Source organism: Mustela lutreola, chromosome 10 (genome assembly GCF_030435805.1).
Source record: "Mustela lutreola isolate mMusLut2 chromosome 10, mMusLut2.pri, whole genome shotgun sequence".
NCBI classification, from domain to species: Eukaryota; Metazoa; Chordata; class Mammalia; order Carnivora; family Mustelidae; genus Mustela; species Mustela lutreola.
The window spans coordinates 33,769,384-33,783,814 of NC_081299.1; the positions used below are offsets into that span (position 1 = coordinate 33,769,384).

Consider the following 14,431-nt stretch of genomic DNA (forward strand, 5'->3'; position numbering starts at 1 on the left):
CCCAGGACCCTGAGATCATGACCTGAGCCAAAGGCAGTGGTGTAACCCACTGAGCCACCCAGGCGCCCCCATTGAAAATTTTAAATGTGAACACACCAGTGTAATAACCACCATCCAGATCAAGAAACAGAACACTAGTAAAATGGGTGCCTGGGTGGCTCAATCATTAAGCATCTGCCTTTGACTCAGGTCATGATCCCAGGGTCCTGGGACCCTGTTGGCCTCCCTTCTCAGCAGGAAGCCTGCTTCTCCCTCTCCCACTCTCCCCACTTATGCTCCCTCTCTCTCTGTGTCTCTGTCAAATACATTAACAATTTTTTTTTAAGATTTATTTATCTGACAGAAATCACAAGTAGACAGAGAGGCAGGCAGAGAGAGAGGAAGGGAAGCAGGCTCCCCACCGAGCAAAGAGCCTGATGCGGGGATCAATCCCAGGACCCCGGGATCACGACCTGAGCCAAAGGCAGAGGCTTTAACCCACTGAGCCACCCAGGTGCCCCAATAAATTCATAATCTTTAAAAAATTACTAAAAGAAACAAAACAAACACCCAAAAACAAACAAACAAAAAACCCTCCCACATTGTTAATACCCAAACACCCTGGAAGCATTTTTTAGGCTTCTCTCCCATCATTCCTTGTCCCACATCCAAAGGTAATCCCATCTTTGGTTTTTCTCACCATGATTAATTTTGTTATGAATTAAGGGGTGGGACAGGAAAGATGAGCTTTAAAAGGTGACTAAAATAAACTGATCAGGGAAATGGGAAAATGTCAAGAGAGCTTGATTTAGGCTTCAACTATCATGTGCTCACACCAACTGGAAGCTTATGATACAAAGTAGCAGCGATCTTGGAAAATCCTCTTTGGCAGTGCTGGGAAATGTAGCAAGATCAAATTCAGAATAGTTGGTAGTCACAGCAGTACTAGCAACTGTATCCATGCCCAGGTCAATGGAGCTCAAAAGGCATGCTGTAGCATGGGTAATTTTGGACATTTTTTAATGATTCTGGTTGTGAGAATTCCACTTTTCTAACGAACCTATCAGAGCGTCCTGTGGGCTTCCTCGCCCATCGTCCTCATAATCTGGGAGCTCCTTAGAGCGATTCAGTGCCCCTAAGGAACAGTTCCTAATGACTTCTAGGTACCCCCTAAACTCTCCAGAAGTACGTCTAATGACTCCCAGGATCTTCTCCCCCGCCCCAAGAGTTGCTCCTAATGACCCCCAAATCCCCGCTCATTGAAGAACTGCTTTTTAATGACCCTAAGGACATATCCCCTCCCCCAGAGCTCTTTCCCCTTCAGGAACTGCTCCTTTCAGGAAACGTCTCATCTTGCTGGCTAGTGAGAGGTTTCCCAAGATACGGGACTTTCAGTTTTCAAAAACCGAGGCAATCTCGGGCAAAACGGGACAAGTTGGTCACCTTATCAGAAACTGCTTGATCTCGGAAGCTGCCCCTAAGGGCTCCGGAGCACGTCCACCTTAGGCAAGGGTCCTACTCACTCTACAAAGACCGTGCCCCACCCTACAAGTAACATCCTACAATAATCTCACTGTCCCTACCCCACCCCACCATCCCATTTCTAGGCGCTCGCCTCTTTCAATGCTGATTAGCTATGGGCCTCCAGAAGCCCTCCTATGATTGGCCAACCCCGCGATTCAGCCAAGATGCTCAGTGGCCGCAGTCCCGAGCCGTACAGCGTTTCCTCCTGGCAACAGCCCGACCCGGCGTTCATAGGCTGAGCAGACTGATATGCCCGGACTTTTGGGCGACTGCAGCGCGTGCTCATTGGCTGTTTGAGGAGTGATAGCGGCTCTCAGATTGGTTGACGTTGTGCTTCTGCGCGAGGACCGACTTTTTTAGAGGAGGCGGAGCTTCGTCCTCCGCCGGCTGGAAAAGCGGTAGGTACGGCTAGCGGCGACAGCAGGAGCCAAGCCTTAGCCCTGCCGGGGCAGTGGGCTTTAGGTAAGAACGATGCCGTTTTGGAATCCTTTAGGTTTGTTGCTGCTGTGGCCGTGACCGTGAGCTCCGATGGGGGAGGGGCGGGGGGTTTGCCGTCAGCGGAGAGTGATAGGCATGGTTCTTGGCCAATGGGAACAGGAGCTTCTAAAATGGGTCCTGAGATTGGTCTTTTCTAATCTCTTATGGCCAATGTACATCGGGAAGGGAGGCGGGTGTACTGGGCCTTATTTTCTTCTTCCTGCGGCCGGGCCTCACTCGCCTAGGCGGCGGGGCCGGGAGGGGCTGTCCCTCTGCGCGGTGAGGTTCGGGGACCTTGGGAGCGGGGGAGGGGGCTGCCTTGGGAGTGGTACCCGCGGGGGCACCTGCGAGGGGAGGGGGCGGGAGTTAGAGGAGGTTGTTAGCTACAGCGACCTTTATTGAGTTACTAAGTACCGGGCCTAGTGCTTAGCGTTTCGCTTGCATCATCTGAGTTAATCACAGCAACCCTGCTGGGCCAGGAGGTTGGGATCCCCATTTTACAGGTGGGGAAACTGAGACTTGAGCAACTCACGCAGCCAAGGTCACACAGCTAATAAATGGAAGAGACCGGATCTGAATTCAGAGTTGTTTTGATTCCGGAGCTGGGGCTCTTCAACCGCTAGGCTTTGTTGCTGAATGGGGGAAATGAAGGAGTCAGGGAACGGGAGCTTTCCCCAGGGAATAGGTTGGGGGAAGGGAATCCTAGGGTTGAAGAAAGGCAATGAGCAACTGAAGTGGGGGCGAGGAAATCAGTTATTCAACAGTTCCCGAGGTCTGCTCTGTGCTGTGCATTGTTCTAGGTTCTAGGCATACAAAGATGACTAAGTCCAGAGGCGCCCGGGTGATGGGGCCTAACACCCTGTTCACATGATTATATGTTTTTGTAAAATTGGCTGAAGTAAGATACTTTGTGTTTTTAAAAAAGAGGGTTTTCGAAATTGGTTAAACTTGAGTTGCCTCCACACTTGGATCTTCCCTTGCAAAGGGCTTCGTCTAGGTGGAAATTATGATGTAGGCAGCATAGGATAATGGCAGAAGCACTGGGAGTGCATTGCAGGACGGTGGGGAAGATGACCTGCTATGTAAAACGGGGATAGTCGTATACCTTCCATGTAAAGTTTTTGTGAGGTGCACGAAAAGCTCCTGGCCAAGAACATACTTCTTTGTTTTTGGTGAAATGGAAGCTTGAGAGATGTGGGTAGTGAGGCTTTCTTCCCTCCTTCCTTAGACAGTTCTGTGCCATGCTGTCTTCCTAGTCTGTTAGTAGGTTGCTGGTAGGTTGGAGGCAGTTGCTTCCCTTCTGAGTTCTTCAGCTCTCAGGGGAACTCTTGGAGCTGAACTGCCATGGATTTGGAGCCCAGATTCTGGGAGTTGAGGGAGATGTTTTTGCTTCTAAAGTGGCTCCTTTCAGCTGGTGTGCTTGGTTCTTGGTTGGAATAGTCTATTGTGTTACCAGGCACTGGGATGCACCCACTTAGTTGCTGGCCTCAGCTAGAAACAATATTTCACCTTTTCCAATCAGTTTGAAGTTTGTCCTGTATTGTCAGTGTATTGCCCATTTAAATTTTGTCCTTTCAATTCTGGGTATGGTGCAGTTGAACTAGTCTCTAGCTTGACCTCCTGTGGTATGGCTGAAATGACATTTTGGTTTAGGTAGAACAGTTTCAGTTTAGGGTTTGAAATACTAGCATCAGAGTACTTTTTTAACTCTTAAGCTTTGTAATCTTGTAGCCAAATAACTTTCCTTAGGAATCTAGAATCCTATTTTAAAGTTGTGCCCTAAACGGGAGCCCATAGGTGGTGGTTGTTTTTAAAGATTTTATTTACCTATTTGACAGAGACACAGCTAGAGAGGGAACACAAGCGGGGGGGGGGGGGGAGTGGGAGAGGGAGGAGCCGGCTTCCCACAGAGCAGGGAGCCCTATGTGGAGCTCAATGTCAGAAACCTGGGATCATGACCTAAGCTGAAGGCAGAGACTTAACGACTGAGCCACCCAGGTGCCCCCCCCCCCCCCCGTTGTTTTTTAAACCTAGTTGTTTAAAAAATAAATAAATAAATCTGGTTGTAATACATTAACACCCTCCCTCCCCAACCCAAGCAATTATCAAAGGTGAATAGGGAGGAACTTGAAAGATAGGAGTAAAAGAGGGGCAGGGCAGCTGTAGAATTGTTAAATGGGACCAACAATTTAGTAACAAATTTTAGCTGAAACAGTGTCTCCCTTTAAGTGAGATTTGATTACATACAATTTTGATACATTGAATTCTTTTTTCTTTCTTTCTTTTTTTTTTTTTTTTTTTTTTTTAAGATTTTATTTACTTATTTGACACACAGAACCACAGCCAGAGAGGGAACACAAGCAGGGGAAATGGGAGAGGGACAATTAGGCTTCCCGCTAAGCAAGGAGCTAAGCAGGGAGCCGGATGTGGGGCACAATCCCAGCCTGGGATCATGACCTGAGCTGAAGGCAGATGCTTAACGACTGAGCCACCCAGGTGCCCCAATACATTGAATTCTTTTAAGCAGAGCCTTTTCTATTTGTATTCTTGTTCACTTAAATAACCTACCTGGAGGCAGATTCCAGCTGTGAGGTCTTAATGCTTCTTCAGGATTTCTACACCTTTTACTGTTTCAGCACTGACATTCCCAGCATTTTTTTTCTTTCTTTCTCAAGTTTTATTTAAATTCCAGTCAGCTAACGTAGAGTGTAATATTAGTTTCAGGTGTAGAATTTAGTGATTCATCACTTATTTACAACACCCAGTGTTCACAACAAGTGCCCTGCCTCCTTAATATTCATCCCTCATTTACCCATCCCCCTTGACATTCCCAGCATTTAGTTCTAATTACATTCTGTGTTCTTTTTTTTTTTTTAATAAAGATTTTACTTATTTATTTGACAGAGATTACAAGTAGGCAGAGAGGCAGGCAGAGAGAGGAGGGAAAGCAGGCTCCCTGCTGAGCAGAGAGCCCCATGTGGGGCTCCATCCCAGGACTCTGGGATCATGACCTGAGAGGAAGGCAGAGGCTTTAACCCACTGAGCCACCCAGGCGCCCCACATTCTATGTTTTTAATGTGTTTCTTCAGGTTCCTGTCTGACCAAAGTGACCTCAGAAAGGAGGGAAGATGGCTTCTGAATCTGAAGCTCTGAATCCCAGTGCTCGGATAATGACCTTTTACCCAACCATGGAGGAGTTCCGGAACTTCAGTCGATACATGGCCTACATTGAGTCCCAAGGAGCTCATCGGGCTGGGCTGGCCAAGGTGAGAATGGGTGGGGTGATTCTACATGGGTTTTATGACAGGGCAGCAGGAATTTTTCCTAAATGGGGAATGAAAGCCAGTCAGGATGCCCAGTATATACTGTCTTGTTTGCAAGTTAATTCCTTTCGTTAACATCTGAAGCAACTTTCAGGTAGGAGGAGAGCTGCTTGGCATCTCTAAAGGGAAGTAAAGAGCCAGTGTCCCAGGGCCAGGTGCTGTGTTGCTTCCATCCGCATGATGGAGATGGGTGCATTAGTGGTTTTACCTGTCACCAAGGGCTTAGACCTTCCAACTTCTCTTGTTCTCATTTCAGTCCCATCCAGCAGCCCGAGAGCAAGTTGGTTCTTCATGTGCACTTTCTGTTAAGATTAAGAGAGAATCAACTCTTCAGCCTTCTGTCTTGGTGTCCGGATAAGATGCTGAGCTGAGAATGAGTATTACTTACCTTTGGTCATTGCAACGAGGCAGCTAGTTGGTGGCCAAACTAGATCAGGGCTAGCACATCCGTGTAACTTGCTGTGTTAAATCAGAGTCACTTTATAGTAAAATCGGCTGGTTGGATAGCAGTCCACCCACATCCTGGACTGTGAGCAGCTTGCCAGCTTTCTGATCTCTTTGTTTCTTGTGTTCCCTACAGGTCGTTCCTCCAAAGGAGTGGAAGCCACGAGCATCCTATGATGATATTGATGATCTGGTCATTCCTGCCCCCATCCAGCAGCTGGTGACGGGGCAGTCTGGCCTCTTCACTCAGTACAACATACAGAAGAAAGCCATGACTGTTCGTGAGTTCCGCAAGATAGCCAATAGTGATAAGTGAGTGAAAACCTGTCTCTTCTTACCCTTCATAGGATCTAGGAGTTAACATCTCATCCTCATAGCTTTCTCCTAACTCTGCTGCTGTGCCACTGAAGGGCGGTGTGCTCAGCCCTAGCTCTGTCTCCCCTTCTGCTCCTTTTATGGAAGTGTCCTTACTATTCTCAGTACTGTGTCACATTCTAAATGCATCCATATTCTTACCTAAAGTAATACCACTGTTCTTCCCGCAGAAGTGGGATCATTCTCTGACCTTGGTAAGTTGCAGAGTTGCAAAAGACAAAGTTGGGAGTTGGTTCAAAAGGAGTTTTTGCCAGGTGTGTTGATAACACCTACTTATCGAAAGCTGGCCCTTGTAGTTTCTTCTCTTCCTTCTTGGGTGCTTCTGTCTTTTATCATGCTCAAACTCCTCACCACCCGTCCAGCCGCTGTCTCCTTTATGTTTGGACATAACAAAGTGTGAATAAACTGCCATGCTGGTTGTTACTTTCTTTGCCTGCCTTCATCATCCATACATCCTTATCTCTCTGAGATCATGACCTGAGCCGAAGGCAGCGGCTTAACCCACTGAGCCACCCAGGCGCCCGATGCTGCTTCTTAATCCTCTTTCTTGGACTTTCTCCTTTCCTATGTTACTCCTTAATTTTGAGTGTCCACAAGAGATTCCTTCCTTTTTTCTTGCTTTTTTTTTTTTTTTTTTCTGTGCCTTTTTGATCTGTACACATCTTGATTTCAGCCAGTCAGATATGTTAGATTGTGTCTTTGCTGTGAACGAGCCCAGAGCTGGATGTGTGTCTTGGCAGTCTTCACACTTCCGAGGGCACTACTTCGTGGCTTTACAATCGCGCTCTCTCACATCAGATCTTGTTCTGTTTCTGTGCTTTGCCACCTTTTCCTTTGACTTATCACAATTCAAAATGTGGTTTTCTAGTTCTGTTGACAGCTTAACTCTTTGAACATCTGTATCGCTGACCAACCTGCTGTTGAAAGAGTGAATTTATGTAAGAGCATGTTGAAGAAGTGTGAGGAGCTCTGCAGATGAAAGGCCGTGCCATCCTTTATGTCTGGTTTTTAGCTATGTGCTGGGGCTGGGCTCACCTACCTTCTGGCTCATGGGGCTCCGCCAGAGGCCTCAGCCTCTTGTGTCTGGTTTCTCCTGTCAACATATGGGAGGCCTTTTATTTCAGGCCTCTTTTTCAATTAGCAAGTCCTGTGTCTTTCCCCTTCATCTGAAATGCAACAAATCCTTACCCTTGATTGCTATGTGCATGGTCAGCCAGCTTTAAGAAAACCCAGCAGGTAAAAATCTGAATTTATAAAGCAGATCAGTTGGAGGTTGGAAGAGTTTGGAGAGTTGGAAGAGTTTGAAATATTTCAAAGGGCATTTAAGAGTCCTAAACTTCATTATTCTGTAGGCTGACATTAAATTGTAAGGCCCTATTTAAAGTAAGATTTTTTCCCATTCATTCCATTGTCTCCCCACAGTCTGTTTTGGGTCTTCACTTCCACTATATCCATTCCTATTTTTTTGCCATTGGAGTTACAATGTGCATTTTCAGATACCTATTTGATTTACACATTATTTTTTGTTAATTTGCTGTGTAATAATTTTTGAGTGTTTTGAATTTTTAAAAGATTTTTCGGAGTAAATTCTTAGAAGGTGATAATTGAGCTAAAGAATAGACATATTTAATGCTTTCATAGAGGCATACATACAGACAGCTACGTGTGTGAGTACATACGTAAAAATATATTTTTCTCTCTTTTTAAAGCATCTTATTTTTTTAAGATTTTGTTTGTTTTTATTTATTTGACAGAGAGAGAGCAAGAGAGAAAGAGAGAGTGAGCACATGTGCACGTGGCACATGCACAGGCAGGGAGAGCAGCAGGCAGAGGGAGAGGTAGACTCCTCGAGGAGCAGAGAGCCTGATTCTGGGCTTTATCCCAGGGCTCTGGGATCATGACCTGAGCTGAAGGCAGAGGCCTAACTGACCGAGTGACCCAGGCACCCAAAATACTTTTTAAGAAAATAATAAAACAATACTTTGTTTTTAGGTATGATTATTTGTTGAGTTAGCCACTGCATTGGGTGCTGGAAGTGTTAGTCTTATTCGTCTGAAATACCTTGTCCCTAGAACAGGGGATTGTGTCTTGTGCTGTTCATAGTGCCTAAAGAATTTAGTCCTGGTAAGTGATTAATACTTTGTTTACTTTTGAAAGGTACTGTACCCCACGCTATAGTGAGTTTGAAGAGCTTGAACGGAAATACTGGAAAAATCTCACGTTCAATCCCCCAATCTATGGTGCAGATGTGAATGGCACTCTCTATGAAAAGGTGAGACTCACTGGAAACAGCAGCGGTTTTGTGATTTAATACCATTTTAGAAAACATTTTTTTTTTAAAGACTTTATTTGCTTGAGAGAGAGAGAGAGTGAGGAGGAGAGAGTATGAGAGGGGAGAGAGAGTCAGAGGGAGAAGCAGACTCCCTGCAGAGCAGGGATCCCGATATGGGACTCCATTCTGGGACTCCAGGATCATGACCTGAGCAGAAGGCAGTCACTCAACCAACTGAGCCACCCAGGCGCCCCAATTTTTTTTTTAGGTGTCCAAATTTAATACCATTTTTATCTGCCTAGCACATAGTAGGCACCTAAAAGCTGCTTTCTGAATGAGTGGCTTTGCAAAGAACCCTCTGCGAAGGGCTGATGGGCGGTGCTTACTTAATTGTGGGTATTTTTGCATGTGACTGAATTTTATTTCTCTCACTCTACATGTGAATTGGGCGATGTGGTGTTCTTTGCAAGGGCTGTTAGAATAGTCTGTGGGTGGTAGCTGATGAGTTCTTTAAAGGGTGGGATCACAGTTAATGAAAACAGGGGAGAGGCTGTGTGGTTCCCGCAGAAAAAAGATCACTGACTAATCTAGTGAAAGGGATGGATATTTATTTAAGAGGAGAAAGGTATTTAGATTTTCAGAACCCTCAAACAAGATTCCTTTTTTTTTTTTTTTTTTTAAGATTTTATTTATTTATTTGACACAGAGAGAGCTAGAGAGGGAATACAAGCAAGGGGGACTGGGAGAGGGAAAAGAGGCCTCCAGCTGAGTAGGGAGCCTGATACGGGGCTGGATCCCAGGACCCCAGGATCATGACCTGAGCAGAAGGCAGGTGCTTAACGTCTGAGCCACCCAGGCGTCCCCCAAACAAGATTCTTTAGCAGAAGCAATTATAACAAAATGCATTGGATTGGGGTGTAGTGTTTTTCGCATAAAGAACAGCCTTAGATAACAGTCTTAGGAAGGAATATTTGGGATGGTTTTTGGATGATTAAAAAATCTGTAGGGTGTTGGAGGGATTATCACTCAGATTAATTTAATGTTTTTGTAAATTATTGGAAGGAAGGGATTTAAATAGATCTCAAGTATTTTTATGGCAATTTTTTTGAGTGATGGAAAGTGAAACTTACAGATGTAAATGGCAGGCAGATACTATGAAGGTCTGGGATGGCGAGGTACAAAAGCTGGGCACGATAATCCAGAAGGGATTTATGAGAGGTGGGCTCTTAGCAGACATTACAGTTTAGGAAAAGTATTCAGGTGACACTGTAGACTTTTTACGGAAGACACTGCCCAGTAGAAATTGGGGTTAAAGAGTCAGAAATTGGGATAGTTAATTACCATGTTGTATTTTTGGTAGCGTTAAGAGTTCTTTCCTATTTTGATGTAAGTTTCTTTAGCTTCAGATCAAACTCCTCCTCCTGGGGTTAAGAACAGGCTGGCTGTTCCCTTCGGATTCGTCTTTCATATCCTGGTTTCCTTTACCAAGTGGTATTTGGCTTTTGGAGGTCTAATTGCGTCCGTTCCAGTGGTGGCTGTGAAGAGTGAGTGAGGGGGGCTGTGGTTTTGGGGTCGAGGCTGTTTTCACATTATTTCACATCTTTCATTAGAGGTGACAGGTCACCATGGCCTCTTCTGTGATTTGTACGTTAAGAGCCTTAGTTTATTTTTACTATGATTGCCCACAGCTGTGATTTTCTTTGCAGCATGTAGATGAGTGGAATATCGGCCGACTGAAAACAATCCTGGACCTGGTGGAGAAGGAGAGTGGGATCACCATCGAGGGTGTGAACACCCCGTACCTATACTTTGGCATGTGGAAGACCTCCTTTGCCTGGCACACCGAAGACATGGACCTCTACAGCATCAACTACTTGCACTTCGGAGAGCCGAAGTCCTGGTAAAGCTGGGCTGCCCTTGGCTCTGGGGCTTCTCGGGCCACCACAGGCCTCTCAGCTCTTGTGTGCCTACACAGTACCTCGGGATCTGGTTAAAAGGCAGATTTTGCTTCAGGAGGCCTGGCCTAGGACTAGCATTTGACATTGTCACCAGGTGTTTCAGCCAGGGGTTGCTGTTGGAGTCTGGTGCTCAGACCGGTCTGTGAAGAGCAGGGCTCTAGGTGGCAGGGCGTTTAATACCCCTGTGTGAACAGCTAAGTTGGCTGAGTTACTGAGAGTCCCACAGGCTCTTCCAGGCTCTCCCACTGTGATTTATTTTTCTGATCAGGCCTGAGGAATTTCTTAGAGGCAGGCTTCTTTTTTTTTTTTTTTTTTTTTTTTTAAAGATTTTATTTATTTATTTGACAGAGAGAGATCACAAGTAGGCAGAGAGGCAGGCAGAGAGAGAGAGAGGAGGAAGCAGGCTCTCTGCTGAGCAGAGAGCCCGATGCGGGACTCGATCCCAGGACTCTGAGATCATGACCTGAGCCGAAGGCAGCGGCTTAACCCACTGAGCCACCCAGGCGCCCCGAGGCAGGCTTCTAAGACTCGAGGCACTCCTTCAGGTGACAGAAAGCTTTTTTTTCCTCATGGAAAAAAATACTTGTTGAGTAGCACTGTGTGCTTAACCCTGAGAGGGGATGCAAGGCTTCTCAGCGTATGCTTCCTGTTCTCCAGGATGTTCTCAGTCTAGTTGGGGAGATAAAGATCTGTTCTCTCCTTTCTCCCTGTGCTGACCCATCTCTCAGTCCCAGCATTTTAGTGAAGGTGCTTTGTTGGACAGTACTGACCAAAATAGATGAGGCATCCATCCTCACAGGTAGGAGACTGAACATGTGAGGAAATAGTAATATACTGAAAGAAGTTCTGACGGGTGCTCTAGGTCCGCATAGGAAGGGTACGTGAACATGGGGTGGGTATTGGAGAAGGCTTCCCTGGGAGAGGTGACAACGAAGCTGAGCCCTAACATGAGGAGGCCTAGCTGACTGGGAAGATGGCGGGTTTGGGGCAGGGAAGACTGAGGAGAGCGTGTCCAGGCAGTTGGAACAACACATACAGGGAGCCTAAGTTGTGAGAGCACGATGTCTTCACAAACCAGAGGAAGTCCGTTGTGCGGGTGCTTCATATTAGGAGGGAAGAGCGAGGAGGCTGGCAGGGACACCATGGGCTAGGTCACGAGGAGTCGTGCAAACTGCATCTTCATTTCCTTTGCCAGCATCTTCAGCTGTCTCTTTTTCTCAGAGGTTTCCTTTCTTTTTTCAGATGCTTTCCAGTTTCTAATCTCGGTGGGGGCAACCTTCTGAGCTTCTGTTCACCTCCTAACTGCTGTCGCATTTCTTTTCTTAGATGGCTAGACTTCTAGAATCTGTATGTGTTGCTTTTGTGTCTTTTGCCTTTCTAGTCCTAAATTCCCTGAGGTTGGATTTTCATTATTCTGTAGAGAGATTTTCTGGTTATTACACGTGCTCTTTAGGTCATTGGAAGAGGGACCTCCAGAGACTTCTGGTCAACGTTGCCTGATGGACCCAAGGTCCTTTGGATGACCAGCATTTTCTGCTACTCCCCATCTGTTTCATAATGAAATTATTTGGGATGAGACATTTCTGTTGGGGAATGATCTTTAAAGTCAATTATGAAGGTTAAAGTAGACTTACTATGAGTTTCAGAATATAAAGTTTTAACAGTGTTGCGAAAATTTGAAGTGTTTACGTGGTTTCTCTCTCTTTTTTTAATCAGGGCACCTGGGTGGCTCAGTTAAGTGTTTTTTTTTTTTTTTTTTTTTTAATGAGGAACAATTTCTGTGGCATCTCACTACCCTGCAGGGTGGAGGAGTCATTAATTATTGGGTAACTAGTGTAGCTGTTACAGAGATGAAGAGAAAAATGGGCTCAGCAGCATCTATAGGGCTTGGTCTGTGGTATCAAATCCCATTTTCACCTTGTTTTCCATTCCTCCTCTATCCTGTCCCAGTTAGGCCTTTTTAGGCTATGCCAGGAGCACTTAATGCTATCCTTTTAAAGAAAAAAAAATCTAAAAAAATATTTTATTTGACAGAGAGCGAGAGAGGGAATACAAGGAGGGGGAGAGGGAGAATTAAGCTTCCCACCAAGCAGGGAGTCCGATGCTGGGCTCGATCCTGGGATCATGACCTGAGCCAAAGGCAGACACTTAATGACCGAACCACCCAGGCGCCCCCCAAATTTTTATTTCTTGAACATTATAAAGGAGAGTAACGCTGATTACATACCATAAATTCTGGCTCTTGTCTTGGTAAAATGAAGGAACATAAGAGAAACAAATTCACTCGAACTTACTTGTGGGCTCCTCCCTCCTGTCCCCCAGTAGTTTAATAAATCATTCTCTAGACTCCTTTCTAGTTTTTGTGGTTGGGAAGTTGAAAAATCTGGTATTTCGAGCTGTTTTGAGAATGGGAAAGAGTTCCTTACGTCCTGTAGTGTCCTCTGCTCAGCATCTGATGCTTCTCTGTGATTGCAGGTACTCTGTTCCCCCAGAGCATGGAAAGCGGTTGGAGCGCCTTGCCAAAGGTACTGTGACTCCTCCCTGTGCTGGGTCAGACCTCCCCATGCGCTGTGCTCATTGTTCTAAAGTGTCCGTTCTCTGGTCAGATGCTTATGTTGTCCTTTCTTAGGCCTGTGTGTAGGGGGTGAGCTGGACTGCCAGATTGGTTACCCCAGCAGAGCAATTAAAATCGGAAACTTCCTCCATTTGTCCTGGGAGGGGACTAAGTAATTCTTTTTTTTTTTTTTTTTTTTTTTTTTTTGATTGCTAAGTAAGTAATTCCTAGTCTTTGCCTCAGTTTTATCAGGCATGGGTTTATTTGACCAGACATTGTGTACCATGCATATTGGGTCTTATTCTGCTGTCGGAAATCCAGATGTGAAAATTCAGTTTTTGTGCTTTTGTTCAAGTGGATTTTAATAGGTTTGTATCTCCAGAGAGCCTGTTTCTGGAGAGCTTGGGTGATCTGCACTGTGGATGTGTTACTAACGAAAGATTGAGGGATTCAGGTTAACAGAGGAAGTCCTAAACAGTTTGAAGGCTTTGTATAAGAACAGGGGAGCTTGGGTGATCTCCGTCTCCCAAACAGAATTTGATTACCCACGTAACAGCTTGCATGGGAGAGAGCTTAGGGGCTCACTGTAGAATCTTAGGATTGGCCTGAAGTTAGAAGGATCTGTGGTGATTTTATCCTCCTCCTCATCTGGATGAGATGCCCAAGGGTGCAGCATCTCTAGGGTTGAAGAGCTGGCGTGGAGCAGTGTCTTAACCTGAGCCCATGTTCCTTGCAACAGGTTTCTTCCCTGGAAGTGCTCAAAGCTGCGAGGCTTTTCTCCGCCATAAGATGACCTTGATTTCCCCTTTAATGCTGAAGAAATATGGAATTCCCTTTGACAAGGTGAGCTGATTTTACATACAGAAGTCCTTTGTCTTACCCTTTCTGGTCTGTTTCCCCAAGGGGCTTTAATCTAGCTCATCCTTCTGCACCAGGCATGGGCCAGAGCTAACCTATATAGCAGTACTTTGATACACGAGGATGTTAAAGGTGGAGGTACTGCAGCTTCCCAGTGCCTGAGCAGAGTCTGGTCCCCTTGAACACTGTTGATTTGGAGGAATGGTCACTTACAGTGATGGGGGTGGATATGATAGGGCTTTGCATTTTACAAAGGCCCCTGGTAGTTCTAGGACTTTCCCTGGGTTACTTAGCGAAGCTTGCGGCGCTGGAGGTCAGATGTCCAGCTGGGTAGACTTCAGCCATTTGTTGCGGCTGCTTCAAGTCTGTTCTTGTTCAGGTCACTCAAGAAGCTGGAGAATTCATGATCACTTTCCCGTATGGTTACCATGCCGGCTTTAACCATGGCTTCAACTGTGCGGAGTCCACCAATTTTGCTACCCGGCGGTGGATTGAATATGGCAAGCAAGCGGTGCTGGTAAGTCTGTCTGGTTTTTTTCTGTAACGCCGTACCCAAAAACGTCCAGTGAGCAAATTCTTGTTAGCTACACTGGCTGGCGATTAGAACGTTCTTTGAACTGCCGGAATTCAGAAACGGAGTGACAGGAATGGGCAGAAGTGCCCCCAT

At 45.8% G+C, this 14,431-nt stretch overlaps 1 protein-coding gene across 2 annotated transcripts in view; it reads left to right on the top strand.

The window, feature by feature from the left end:
- The first annotated feature begins 1,849 nt into the window (after positions 1-1,849).
- Positions 1,850-14,431, top strand: part of KDM4A (lysine demethylase 4A) — a 45,995-nt gene continuing 33,413 nt past the window's right edge. The window contains exons 1-8 of one of the 2 annotated variants that reach the window (XM_059136927.1): positions 1,850-1,965; positions 5,070-5,246; positions 5,884-6,059; positions 8,280-8,394; positions 10,101-10,294; positions 12,828-12,877; positions 13,646-13,749; positions 14,144-14,281. In XM_059136927.1, the coding sequence (XP_058992910.1) occupies positions 5,109-5,246; positions 5,884-6,059; positions 8,280-8,394; positions 10,101-10,294; positions 12,828-12,877; positions 13,646-13,749; positions 14,144-14,281 (915 nt within the window). In that variant the 5' untranslated portion in view covers positions 1,850-1,965; positions 5,070-5,108. Of the gene's footprint in view, positions 1,966-2,179; positions 2,260-5,069; positions 5,247-5,883; positions 6,060-8,279; positions 8,395-10,100; positions 10,295-12,827; positions 12,878-13,645; positions 13,750-14,143; positions 14,282-14,431 lie in introns of those variants that run through there. The other variant, XM_059136928.1, reaches the window with a different exon arrangement.